General features: G+C 41.3%; 1 protein-coding gene across 3 annotated transcripts in view; it reads right to left on the bottom strand.

Moving 5' to 3' along the window:
• The window catches only part of nt5dc1 (5'-nucleotidase domain containing 1), a 146499-nt gene that overhangs the window by 14483 nt on the left and 119272 nt on the right, over positions 1-12744 (bottom strand). For 2 of the 3 annotated variants that reach the window (XM_023347237.1, XM_023347239.1), the window contains one exon: positions 10030-12455. In XM_023347237.1, the coding sequence (XP_023203005.1) occupies positions 12343-12455 (113 nt within the window). In that variant the 3' untranslated portion in view covers positions 10030-12342. Of the gene's footprint in view, positions 1-10029; positions 12456-12744 lie in introns of those variants that run through there. The other variant, XM_023347238.1, reaches the window with a different exon arrangement.

Raw genomic sequence — 12744 nt, 5'->3', positions numbered from 1 at the left:
ACATCTAAGGTGTTAGTTCCAATTAACACCAAAGACTGGGAAGCAGCTCGAATGTTTGGCACGACTAAGGCAAGTGTTGACACATCGGCTTCAATGCCGAGAAACTCTTTTGGAAAAGTGACGTTCATTTCAATGTACCCTAAGTAAGGCACTGATTGGCCGTTTGCACCTTCTACTTCGAGTAGGTCAAAAAGTGGCTTAATCTGATGACTGGACAGATATTGTTCATAATATGATTGTGGGACCGTGGTCACCTGGGAGCCAGAATCGAGTAAGCAGTTTACAGTATTGCTGTCAATCTTTACTTGGGCTGTACTTTTAGTACCGATTAAACCTTGAGGCAGTTTGAATCTGCCGGTTTTAGTATGCGACTTTAAAATGGCACGTTTTTTAGTCGGCACATTTTGCTTGGGTTCAAGGGGACGGTTTGACTCTATGGTAGCCTCTGTTTGTCCCTCAACAGAGGCAAACTTCAGTTTAAAGAAGCAGAGCCATTGTGTTGTCTATCCCATATTTGCCTTTTTGCTTTTAGTTCTTTACGTTTTGCCTCTACAAGTGCAGGGTTTGGCTCAGATTCACAGTTGGCAACAATATGTCCGTCCTCCCCACAGCGAAAGCAGTACCAAGGCTTGGGCCGTGAACTAGGGCGGCTGTGTGAAGGTAAGTTGGGTTCAGGGTTTGCATGGTCAGGTTTTGTTGTCTGGTTCTTCTTAGGTACTGTTTGTTTCTTTTGTTTCATAACTGCTGCTAATTGGCTTTTTAAATCAGCAACCTGTTTTTTCAGATCACTTAAAGTGTTTGAAGTTGTTTCGGAAAAGTCCATTTTTGTTTCAGTGACAGTTTGTTCATGTGACGCTGCTTTTTGTTTGGTTGCACTAAAGTGTTTTCTCATTCTTGTGCTTTTAACTTCTTGTCTGTTTTCTGCAATACGGAGTAGGAGTAATAGTTCTGCAAACGTGGGCAGATTATTTTTCTTTAACTCCAACTGCAGTTCTGTCAGCAGGTTATCATCCCAACAGCCTCTTTGAAATTGCTTAAGAAGCTGTCTGTCTCTTTCTCGGGGGTCTACACCACCCCGGCGCACTGCAAGACTCAGTGCCACCTGTAGGCGATGCAAGTACGCAGATGGTTTCTCCCCAGGATCCTGCAAAGTGTTCATGAATCGCACAAGCAGTTCCTCACCATCTTCAACAGTGCCAAATGCCGACTCAAGCAGCCTAAGATAGTCATCAACGGATGCATCAGGCCCAAGAGGCCGAATGACATCTGAAGCTGGAGTGAGAAGGCTTTCAAGAATTTTTCGGGTTTTTTCCAAGTTAGAAAGAGATGTGTCTCCCATCATTAAGTCAACATGGGAACGCCATGTTTCATAGTCAACTTCGGGATATGGTCTAGGGTTTCTTCCAGAAAAAGCTCTCAACCTAAGGGTGGAGTGACCATTAGATGTCTTCTCTGTAGTTTTGACAACATGTTCAACCACAATCCTCTGTACTTCAGGTGAGACTAGATCGGTTTGACTTAATATATGAGGTTTCTGATTAAGTTTCAAGGAACTTGGGTTAGGGCTCTGAACAAGCTTAGGAGAGTGGGGGTTATCAAGGTGGTGTGGAGGGAAACCAACACTTTGTGTAGGCTCTGTGTCATTATTTGGACATGGGCTTGCAGCTGCCTCAACAGATCCCATGGACTCTTCAAACTTTGACATCACCTCCCTTAAGACTTCTTCAAAATCCTTCCCACTTAACTTAGCTAAGGTCTTTAGTTCAGTGAGGTAGGTATCAGTTACACTGCCCCCTACGGTTTTTGTGTAAACATCTGTTAGGGCGCGGACACAGTATTTAACATCTGGATTTTCAGCTGATGGATACAGGTAAGGCAATGCAGGTGTTAGCTCCTGAACAGCTAAATCAGAGCTAAACTCCACGACACAGTTCTGGTAAAACGCAGATGAGCTATCATCGACTGTTAGTGTCCTACTTATTGTACCACATTGTCGCAAGTAGTCAAAAACATCATCATCCTTTTCAGATCCAGTTAAACCGCTGACAATGACTGCATTTGGTATCTTAATTCCTAATTTTGCAATGAAATCCATAGTACCAATGTGTTAACAGATAAAATTCAAATTGTTGTTCCACTGTTGTCACACAACTAGGCTCCTGGCTGTACTCGCCAGATTTATTTGTAACCTGCAACTCACAAAAACAGGTTAATTAATTTATACTATATATATAGGAAGTTGGGCCTAATCAGAAGATATTAAATTCTAGGGAACCCAGGTGTGAGCAACAACAGAACACACAGTGTCTACAAGAAAAGAGCAAATATTTAATATAATAAACAATTGTGGATCCACATTTAAAACAGACACACAAATACTGCGCGCTTTTAAAATAAATAAATAAATAAATAAATTGAATACTTCAGTCTCCAATGAATTAATTCTTCAGTCTCAAAGTCTCTCAGCTGGTGACCAGTCGGGTCACTATCTACCCGTGCGCCTGGTCCTCTGGGCTGGGGCTCGCCATCCAGTTTCAGGTGAAGAGGGTCTTGGAATCTTTGGCCCTCCAAGCCAAAAGTGTACTGTACAAACTCCAAAAAAAAACCTGACCTATAACAAGGCCAAAGTAAAACATTTTAGCACATAAGATGCTATTTAATCATTTCTCAAGTTCTTATTTTTTTCTTTCATGTTGTATAACAACAAGTTAACAGAACACAATTTTTCCAACATATTAGTAAAACTAAATAGATTAGCTTATATGTGGTAAAAAAAAGAATATAATATACATTCAATCTTAAAATAAATGCAATTACATTGTTGTGGATAGGTGAGGGGCGGGATCACGTGGTGTTATTAGTGATTGTAGATCACCTGTTGCGGAACCTAGTGACTTTAGTGAGTGGGTGATGGGGGAGGTTTTACTTTTTGCTGACCGCTTTATGCTAATATAGTTTTTTGTCCTTGATCACTGTCTAAACCTGCGGATCCGGTTTTAATGCTTTTTTTGGACACTGTTCTTGGATATTGATAATATGACAAAATAAAGCCATCTTAACTGCATCCTGGAATGGCGTTTTTGATCAGCTGGCGCGTCAACAAGGATTCCCCTATTCAGCTGCTCGGCGACTTTGTTTGACAGTCGCTAATATTTGTCAGCAAAAAATAAACAACGACAACGGAGTTTTCTCGCACAGCTGGACGCCAACGTGAGCCCACACACCACAGCCACTATACCTACGAAAGAGGATCGTTTGACAAAGAAGTAGAAGACGACAGTGGTATGTAACCTGAATGATTGGTGCTGCGTATTGCTCTTTTAACGCAGTTTGGTTCTGCCATGTGGAGCTGTTGTTGCGACACGCCCCCCGCTACGTTTTGCTCTGAGGCTGCGGCATTTTGGGGTGCGAGTGTGTTGTGGCTCTGCGTGCGTTCAATAAAGTTTAAGAAGTCGCTGTTGCCTGTAAGTTTGCACTATTTTGGATTAAAATGAGTGGATCGTCTGCTCTATCAGCTGTTGAGAAACCTGAAAAGGATAAAAGAGCGATCATTCTCACTGAGAAAGCTCTAGCAAATAAAATTGAAACGATCCAAACAGAGCGGAAAAAGTGTGTAAAGAAAATGAAAGGTGTAATATCATCCCTTAAAGAGCTAATGAAAGATGATAAAAATTATTCACAAGTAAAATCGCTACTGGATGAGTTAACACACCTGTTTCAAGAGGCCATTATATTGCATGAATCTTTGCTGTCTTTAATTCCGCTTGATGAGCAAGATAAACAAAATACATGGTTTTCAAGTATCACTAAATACAACAAAGGATTTATTGAGGATGTTGAAATATGGCTTTCTGAAACAAATAAATGCTCGAGCAGGTCATCCTCTGACATGTTACGGTCACAGGAAACTCTATTAGGAAAAGAAGTGGAGGTTCAAGAACAAATGGAGCCTCAGTTATCTGCTAATCTCCAGCATGACATTCAAGATGATGTGTTGCCATCAGACAGTGTTTCAAATCAAGGACGCAAGTCAAGCTCCAAAGTATCATCAACTTCATCTGCACGTCTCAGGGCAGAAGCTGAAATGGCTGCTTTACTCACACGTCAAAATATGCTCAAAGAAAAACATGCTATTGAAGAACAAGAGGAGCAACTTAGGAAAAGGAAAGAACAGCTTCAACTTGAAGCAGAAATAGCTGCAACTGCTGCAAAAGTGAATGTGCTGAAAATTGGATCTGCAGTACAAAGCTCAGTTTCACGGAAATCTAATGGAATGGAATCCTATTTTAAAACAAAAGGAAATGCTGTTGAAACTCTTAACGCTAATACTTTTGTTCCACAGACAAAGAGAAATACAGTTAATGAAAATGCAGAGCTCCAAATAAAAATAGTACAACAAAAAGTGAAAAAGAAGTTTGCACCTCTTCTTGGACCTTCTCATCCTGTAAGCAGAACCATATCGAATATGCCTCTGCAGCAAGCTGCTCAATCAGCAACCAATGAAAATCTGTTATCCATTATGGAGAAACAAAATGAATTAACTTGTATGTTGGTTCATCAACAAAGTCTCTCTTCACTACCCAAAAGAGAAATTCAACCTTTTGATGGCAATCCGCTTCATTTCCAGGCCTTTATGCGCTCATTTGAACAGGTCATTGAATCAAAGACTGGTGATCCTGACGATTGCCTGCATTACCTCGCACAGTACACCAGGGGGCAGCCCAACGAACTTGTCAAAAGCTGTCAACATATGTCTGATGGTGGTGGATATGTAAAAGCAAAGACTATGCTGTATGAGCATTTTGGAAATGGACATGTTATTGCATCTGCTTACCTGAATAAAGTTCATTCGTGGCCATTGATTAAATCAGAAGACGGAAAAGCTCTTCAGGCATACTATTTGTTCTTACGTGGGTGTTGTAATGCGATGGAGGATATTCAGGATCTTTCTGAATTAAACACACCTGCTAATATGCTTGCTGTGATTAAAAGATTGCCATATAAATTAAAAGATAAATGGCGAACAGTAGCATGTGACATCCTCGAGAAGCAGCATCGAAGAGCAACATTTATTGACATTGTTTTCTTTATTGAGCATCAAGTCAAAATTATTACAGATCCTGTCTTTGGAAACTTAATTGATGTTCCATCAGTAAATTTATCAGCCAAGAGTACAGATGGAGGGAAACGTTTTTCTTGCCCAAGAACTACAGGAAATAGCTTTGGCATCACTACCTCTGCTGTTGAGAGAAATAATCAAGACCCTCAGACTGATGTGAAGATTTGTTTGTTTTGCAGAGGTGGACACAAACTGGAGTTATGCTCTCTGCTTGAAAAGAAACCTCATAATGAGAAGATGTTATTTCTTAGAAGAAATGGCATCTGTTTTGGTTGCCTGTGTACAGGGCACATCAGCAAAGAATGCAGAAAACGCCTTTCATGTAAAATCTGTGGTTTCAGACATGCAAGCATACTCCATATTTACAAGAAGAATGAAGTTCAATGTGATGCTGAAGCAGTGAAATCTCTTGACACAGTTCAGACTAGTGGTCTTACTGGGGCCGGTGAACAGGACTGCAAGCTTGCCATCGTGCCAGTCAAGGTGAAATCAAAGAAAGGTCAACGGATATTGGAAACATATGCCTTTTTGGACCAAGGGAGTTCAGCATCCTTTTGTACAGTGGGTCTTTTGGATAAGCTGAATCTCATTGGAAGAAAAACAAAGATTCTCTTGCGCACCATGGGACAAGAGAAAGTTGTGGACAGCTTCATTGTACCTGAACTTGAAATTGCCGGATTGGACAGCGACATGTATTATGACATGCCCGACCTCTTTACTCAGCACAAAATGCCTGTAGACCTGAATAACATCCCAAAGCAACAAGATCTGGATATCTGGCCACACTTGAAGCGCATTCATTTGCCAGAGATCAAAGCACAGGTGGAGCTTTTGATTGGCATGAACATGCCCAGAGCTCTAGAACCTTTAGAGGTCATTAGGAGCAAAGGTGAAGGACCTTTCGCCATTAAAACTCTGCTCGGCTGGACAGTGAATGGGCCGATTGACCAAGAATGTTGGGAAAGAACGAGTGGTCTGTCAACTGACACCATGAACAGAATTTCTGCTGTTACACTGGATTACCTATGGAAGCAACAATTCAAGATAGATTTTCCTGAAAGCAGAGTAACCCCTGAAAAACCCCCCTTTAGTTTTGTTGGAGTGGACTATTTTGGTCCATTTGAAGTGAAGCGTGGGAGAAGTCTTGTGAAAAAATATGGAGTTATCTTCACATGTTTGGCGATCAGAGCAGTACACATTGAGGTTGCCTCATCTCTTGACACAGACTCTTTCATTAACGCCTTACGACGTTTCATTGCAAGGAGAGGCCAAGTACAAGAGCTGCGGTCCGATAATGGTACCAACTTTGTGGGCGCAGAGCGCGAACTGAGACGAGCTATCGAAGACTGGAATCAGGAAAAGATCTCCGACGTGCTGTCACTGAAAGGGGTGAAGTGGATCTTCAATCCTCTAGCTGGATCGCACCATGGTGGAGCATGGGAGAGATTGATTCGTTCCATCAGAAAAGCTCTTACTTCCACCTTGCAGACACAGTATTTGGACGAGGAAGGACTTCAAACTGCTCTCTGTGAAGTGGAGTCAATCCTCAACAGTAGACCTATCGCATTGGAATCCGCTGATCCAAATGATCTGGAAGCTCTAACACCGAACCATCTTCTCTTACTCAAGGCTAACCCAAACTTACCACCAGGTTTATTCCAGAAAGATGATGTTTATGCACGGAAACGATGGAGACAGGTCCAATACATATCTAATCTTTTCTGGAAGAGATGGATTAAAGAATATCTGCCTCAACTTCAACAGCGCCAAAAGTGGATGAAGATTAGACGCAACTTTGTTCCTGGAGATGTGGTCCTTATAATGGATGACTCGGCACCTCGTGGTTCCTGGATCATGGGCAGAATCACAGAAACTATGCCAGACAAAAATTGACTTGTACGTCAGGTCTGGATTAAGACCCCAACCAGCCACTTATGCAGACCCATCACAAAGATATGCCTTCTTCAGGAGACTTCCGACCAATGAAGACAACACATTTGACTTAACTCAACTCTTGACATGACCCTTTGACTTGACTTTTCCACAACTAGATGTACATCGCAGACTGACTATATTTAGGCTAAGTGCTGGTAACCTCTGGCCTATGACTGACTGACTATAGATGGACTATTTTGAAGAAAAAGGAGAAAATGACTGTTTGACTATTTGAAAATGACTTTTATGGACTTTTGAATGTGTTGTCTCAATGTGTGTTTCTATGTAGTGTATATCTTAGGTTATGGTGTTGTATGAGTAATTATTACTGTGCAATGATGTAATAATTAGGGGCCGGAATGTTGTGGATAGGTGAGGGGCGGGATCACGTGGTGTTATTAGTGATTGTAGATCACCTGTTGCGGAACCTAGTGACTTTAGTGAGTGGGTGATGGGGGAGGTTTTACTTTTTGCTGACCGCTTTATGCTAATATAGTTTTTTGTCCTTGATCACTGTCTAAACCTGCGGATCCGGTTTTAATGCTTTTTTTTGGACACTGTTCTTGGATATTGATAATATGACAAAATAAAGCCATCTTAACTGCATCCTGGAATGGCGTTTTTGATCAGCTGGCGCGTCAACAAGGATTCCCCTATTCAGCTGCTCGGCGACTTTGTTTGACAGTCGCTAATATACATAAAACAAATACAACATACACAACAATAACAATACAAAATCTTACAATCAATTTTATTTTATATTAAATTCTATAATTTAATAGGTATTTTAGCCAATTTTCACCAAATTTACTTAACCAACTGCCGAGCGCGTGCGATGACTCACCGATGCTCCGAGCTGTCAACGGCTATTTTTCGGGCTTCAGCTGTTCACGGGGGAAACCCTCCGAGATCTAATAAAACCGAATGTAGTATTTTGAATTATATATTTAGTGAATTTATATTAATATTGTTTTCCTTACCAATTTCCAGATTCGTCAATTTCTTTCTACCTCTTTACGGAAACGACCGTCAGCTGTTAGCTCTCAAGCGTTCGCAGCGAAACAACCGTCAGCTGTTCTCAAGCGTTCTGAGCGAAGCAACCGTCAGCTGTTAGCTTTCAAGCCTGTCTGCCGCGCTCCGAACGAAACAACCGCCAGCTGTTAAAAAGGGGCGGGACGATCAACCCCATTGGCCGACACGAAACCAGACCGCGCCAGCCATTGGCTGCCTAATCTGTCAATAGAAGCTAACACTAAAAGCATATTTCACATTTTTTGAAGATTTACGTAATTACCTTTTAGCTATTTTGGTAGAATAAGACATTGAATCAACATCTATTATTTTTTCTTGTGTTTTTAAACACTGGGTTACACACTCCTCTTCGTTGTCTTGAAGAGGAGACAACGATGTCACCAGCTTACTTCTAAATAAGCACCGCCCTGCGGGGTTCCAATGTTGCTGACCAGAGTGTTATTCATCCTGACAAACTGGCCTGTCACTAAGGTAGCTGGAAATCCAGGTGATCAGGCAGGAGTCCACTCTCATTCTGGTATGTTTTTCCAGAAGTCTGGGGGGCTGAATCATATAAAGGCACTCGAAAAATTCAGGACGAGGATTCTGACGTTGCCACTTCCCTTGTCCAGGTGCGAGTGGGCTCAATGTAGGAGGTAGACAATGGCATCCTCCACTCCAACCTCTGCCCGGTAGGCGAACTGCAGGGGGTCTTCAGCATCCTTTACCTGCATTCTGAGGTGGTTGAGGAAGAGCCCCACCAGAGTCTTCATCAGATGTGATGTGAGTGCCACTGGTCTGATGTCATTCAGCTCACTGGACCTGCTCTTCGTAGGGACAGGAATGACACACAATGTCTTCCACAGTGTAGGCACGCTCCCAAGTTCCAGGCTCAGGTTGAAGATTCATTGTAATGGTTGTCTGAGCTTGGTAGCACATATCTTGAGAATCCGAAGGAATACTTTAATATGATTCAGCCCCCTGCACTTCAGATCCTGCAGCTTTTAGGGGTCGAAGCTTCCTCAGATCTGCCTTCACCTGATCAGCCGTAAAGCGTGGAGGAGGTTTTGTGGAGGGAGAGAAAGGAGAGGGGCTACTAAGCTGCCTTGGAGAAGGAGGTTGGTCACAGGGCTGGTGTGGGATAGAGCTGAGGGGAGGGTGCCATGATTTTGGAATGACTGCACCTGCTGGCAAGGAGGAGGATGTACCGGGGGAGAGCACCTGGGGCAGAGTAGATGTAGTGATGGTGGTGGGTGTGGCATAATGGCTAAATCTATTGAAAAACTTATTCGGTTCATTTACTCTGTCTTTATCTCCCCCCTCTGTGCTAGTCTGAGCTTTGTGCCCTATAATGGTTCTTAAACCATCCCAGACATCACTTGAGCAGTTCTCCCTCAGCTTCTGCTCCACCTTCCTCCTGTAGCTGTCTTTTGCCTCCCTCATACAATGTTTCACATTCCTTTGTGCTGCCTTTACCTTCTCCTTATCTTTAGTCCTGAAGGCTGCTTTCTTCTGGTTGAGGACAGCCTTGACTCCTTGTGTTACCCATGGTTTATTTGGGCAATAAACCAAAACATAAAGTTTGTGATGTTGAAACAGTCTCTCAGGGCTTCCTCTGCTGCAGGAGTCCATCTTCTGATGGAGCGAGTGGAGATACCCTCCCTTTGTACCAGGGAGTGGGGCTGTACGTACACCAGGTTGTGGTTTGAATTGCCCAGTGGGGAAAGAGCAACAGCCTTATATCCATATTTTACATTGGTGTACGGTAAATTAATTATCCTGTTTTTCCTGGTGGGCCAAACGATATCGTTTTAATGTCAGGCTTCAAAGTGGATTCAATGTGTATGCCTAATATTGTTTCAATGTTGATTCACTCTTTATTTTGCTACATCGGATGTGACTGATGCCTCCAAATGAAAGTCATGATTCTGTCTATAGAACAAAAACAAACTAGATCATAAAAATATGTAAAAATCACAGAACATTTTATTCAGTCAGCAGTACCTTAACACCTAAACACAGAAATAAATTTCCTCTGCCTTTTCAAGATCTAAGACCACCAATAAGACCAACATAAGGCAAATGTGAAAATAATTTCCATGTCAGATGAAAGATGTACTGATACAATCACAACAACTGTATGCAAAAAAACACTTAAACACACAGTACAACTAACAATTCACATTGGATGACCAATCTGACATCTGTAATGCTGACTGTTTAGGGGCAAAAATCTTGTCCCTTCAATTGTGAGATGATTTCCATTTTGAGGGGACTCTCCCAACATTCTTATCATTTACTGATAAGAATGATTTACTTTGTGTTCTGGGTGTATAACCCGTCTTTTCACAAATACTGGAATACACTAAGGAGAACCAATAGAGCAAATGAACAAAACAAGAAGGCCATAGTGAACTGATGACACCGAATCACTCCAGAAGTGGCTATTTATTTTTGGCACAGTAGGTTTGAATGATTAATGGCATGGCAGTGAATTCTCAGCAGTCATTAGATTTTCTAGTGTTTCAGACCTCACTGGCCTTTGTCTTTGCCAGTGTACATTGTCATAAACAATTCCCTCATTTCAGTATAGCTGTGAAATAAACCAACGAACATGCTAGTCTATTTTATACTGGCACATCTTGTCCCTTGATTAAGGTACAATATGGTTCCTTAATCAAGGTTTAAGTGGTGTGTTACAAGCAGTTCAAATTCAATTCAAATTAAATTAAAAGATACTTTATTGATCCCCAAAGGGAAACTGTTGTTGTAACTCATATTAATTCAGATGAACTGGCACGCTATACACAGATTACTAAAGAGTACATGATAGAAATTAGACATGGGTATTGTACAGAGTACAAACTCCATCAAGTGCTTGTAATGATGTCTTCAGTCAGTGTTTTAACTGCCTGACTGTGAAGTCTGAGGGTGCAATAAGAGCAGTGCTATTGTGCGCAGTGCCCTGTCTGTTAATCTGAGAAATAAGTTACATGTTGAGGATTACATCTCTGACTTTGTATTTGAAGAACTGATTGCATTTGGACAACTAGCCTGGAGGTTAGAACTGGTTAACCAAGGCTCGTTGAGTAAACACTTATTTTTGGCATGTCAGTGCTGGCATGTTCCTTTAGTTGCACAATCCCATTGGCATGTTTTTAAGCACATATATTTTTGTAATTTTCCCTGATCTATCTGTATGGCAGAAAAGACTGAAGTGATCCTCAAAAGGAATGAGGGGTTCCTTAAACCAAAAGGGGTTTTTGACTGTTTATACACCCAAAAGTTCAGGTGTTTAGAATCTGGGTTCAGAGAACCAACCAAATGAAACTAGTCGCTTTGGATGTATGGATACCATGATCAACTATGTAGTTCAGGCTTAATCACAAGTCATGCTAATCATTTCCAAAATGCACTCCATGTGGTTAAGATTAATCTCAATAATTCTTAACAGCAACCAAAATACTTATGCAAACTTGAGTGATCCTAGTGTTTTATGGCAAGACTTAATGCAAATGGACATAATAACCATTCAAAGGTCGGTTAAAGCATGTTTTAGTGCACACATGAATAAAGTACACATGGTCCACATCTCTAAATAAGCACCCAAAAAGCACACCACCCTTGAAATAATATTGAGGACATTCGGTATAGTCTTCCGTCTTTCAATATAACCATGAAGGGACCTACATGTACACCTAACACAAAAAAAGAAAACATTGCGCCCATTGTGTGGCAACAGTAACATCCACAGAGCAAGTTTTTACCTCATCTTAAGGTTACTAAAATATAAACAATCATTAAAAAAAAAAGACTTCACAAAAACAGTGTTATACACAATGAACTAGGACGTGAAGGTATGAGTCCTTCGGTTTAGCATACAGCAGAACTTGTTATTGAGGTAATCAGTTCACGGTAAGAGAGACGAGCAGAAGTTTACCTTATTTTAGAGCAGTTGGGAGGGATCACCTGTTTAAAACAAGACAGGAATACACACACAGAGACACACGAATAGTGTTTTCTTGTATTTTCATAGATTTAGGACACTGAACCACAAAACAACTTTCAAATGTAGGTGTCATTACAGATTTACTGTGGCTTACATTCACATGGTTTATCTGAATGGGTGATGAGTGTACACACCCTGCAATATCAGGGTTGACTGGAAACCTACAACCAAAAAAACAGAGGCACATTCCTCTTCTGAGGCAGAGGGGTTAAGGAGGACTTATTTTTCTCTTCTTTATTATTCTGTTTTCTACCGCAACATCCCTGTCTTATGACAGATTCTCACACCTCTTTAAGACAGAATCTGGAGGCTTCGGGTAGTAGCCGATAGTGCAGGGCTTGTCCGGGGAAAACCTGGGAAATTTGTAATCCAGAGGAAGATCTAAACAGAAGAAAAAGATGGTGACTGAGTGGTTGGCTTGCTCCGGATTAATAGATTAATAATTGGTTATTGATTAGCGGTTCAAGATTCGATAGTAAAATGCACTTTGTGTTGTGCACATGCAGTAAATGTTCACGTCCAGCATAGATAGAACTTAGTTGTATCTCTCAGCTGTAAAGAGACACCACACTATTCACATAAAAATGAAATATGTCCTGGGTGAATTGTCATATAGATTGAGTTAATGAGGTAGTATCAGTAAACATCACTGAAATGTTTGCAGTGTCAT

Source organism: Xiphophorus maculatus, chromosome 15 (assembly GCF_002775205.1).
Source record: "Xiphophorus maculatus strain JP 163 A chromosome 15, X_maculatus-5.0-male, whole genome shotgun sequence".
NCBI lineage: Eukaryota > Metazoa > Chordata > Actinopteri > Cyprinodontiformes > Poeciliidae > Xiphophorus > Xiphophorus maculatus.
Note: the sequence above shows the minus strand (reverse complement) of the source record. Positions and strands in the feature narration are given on the sequence as shown.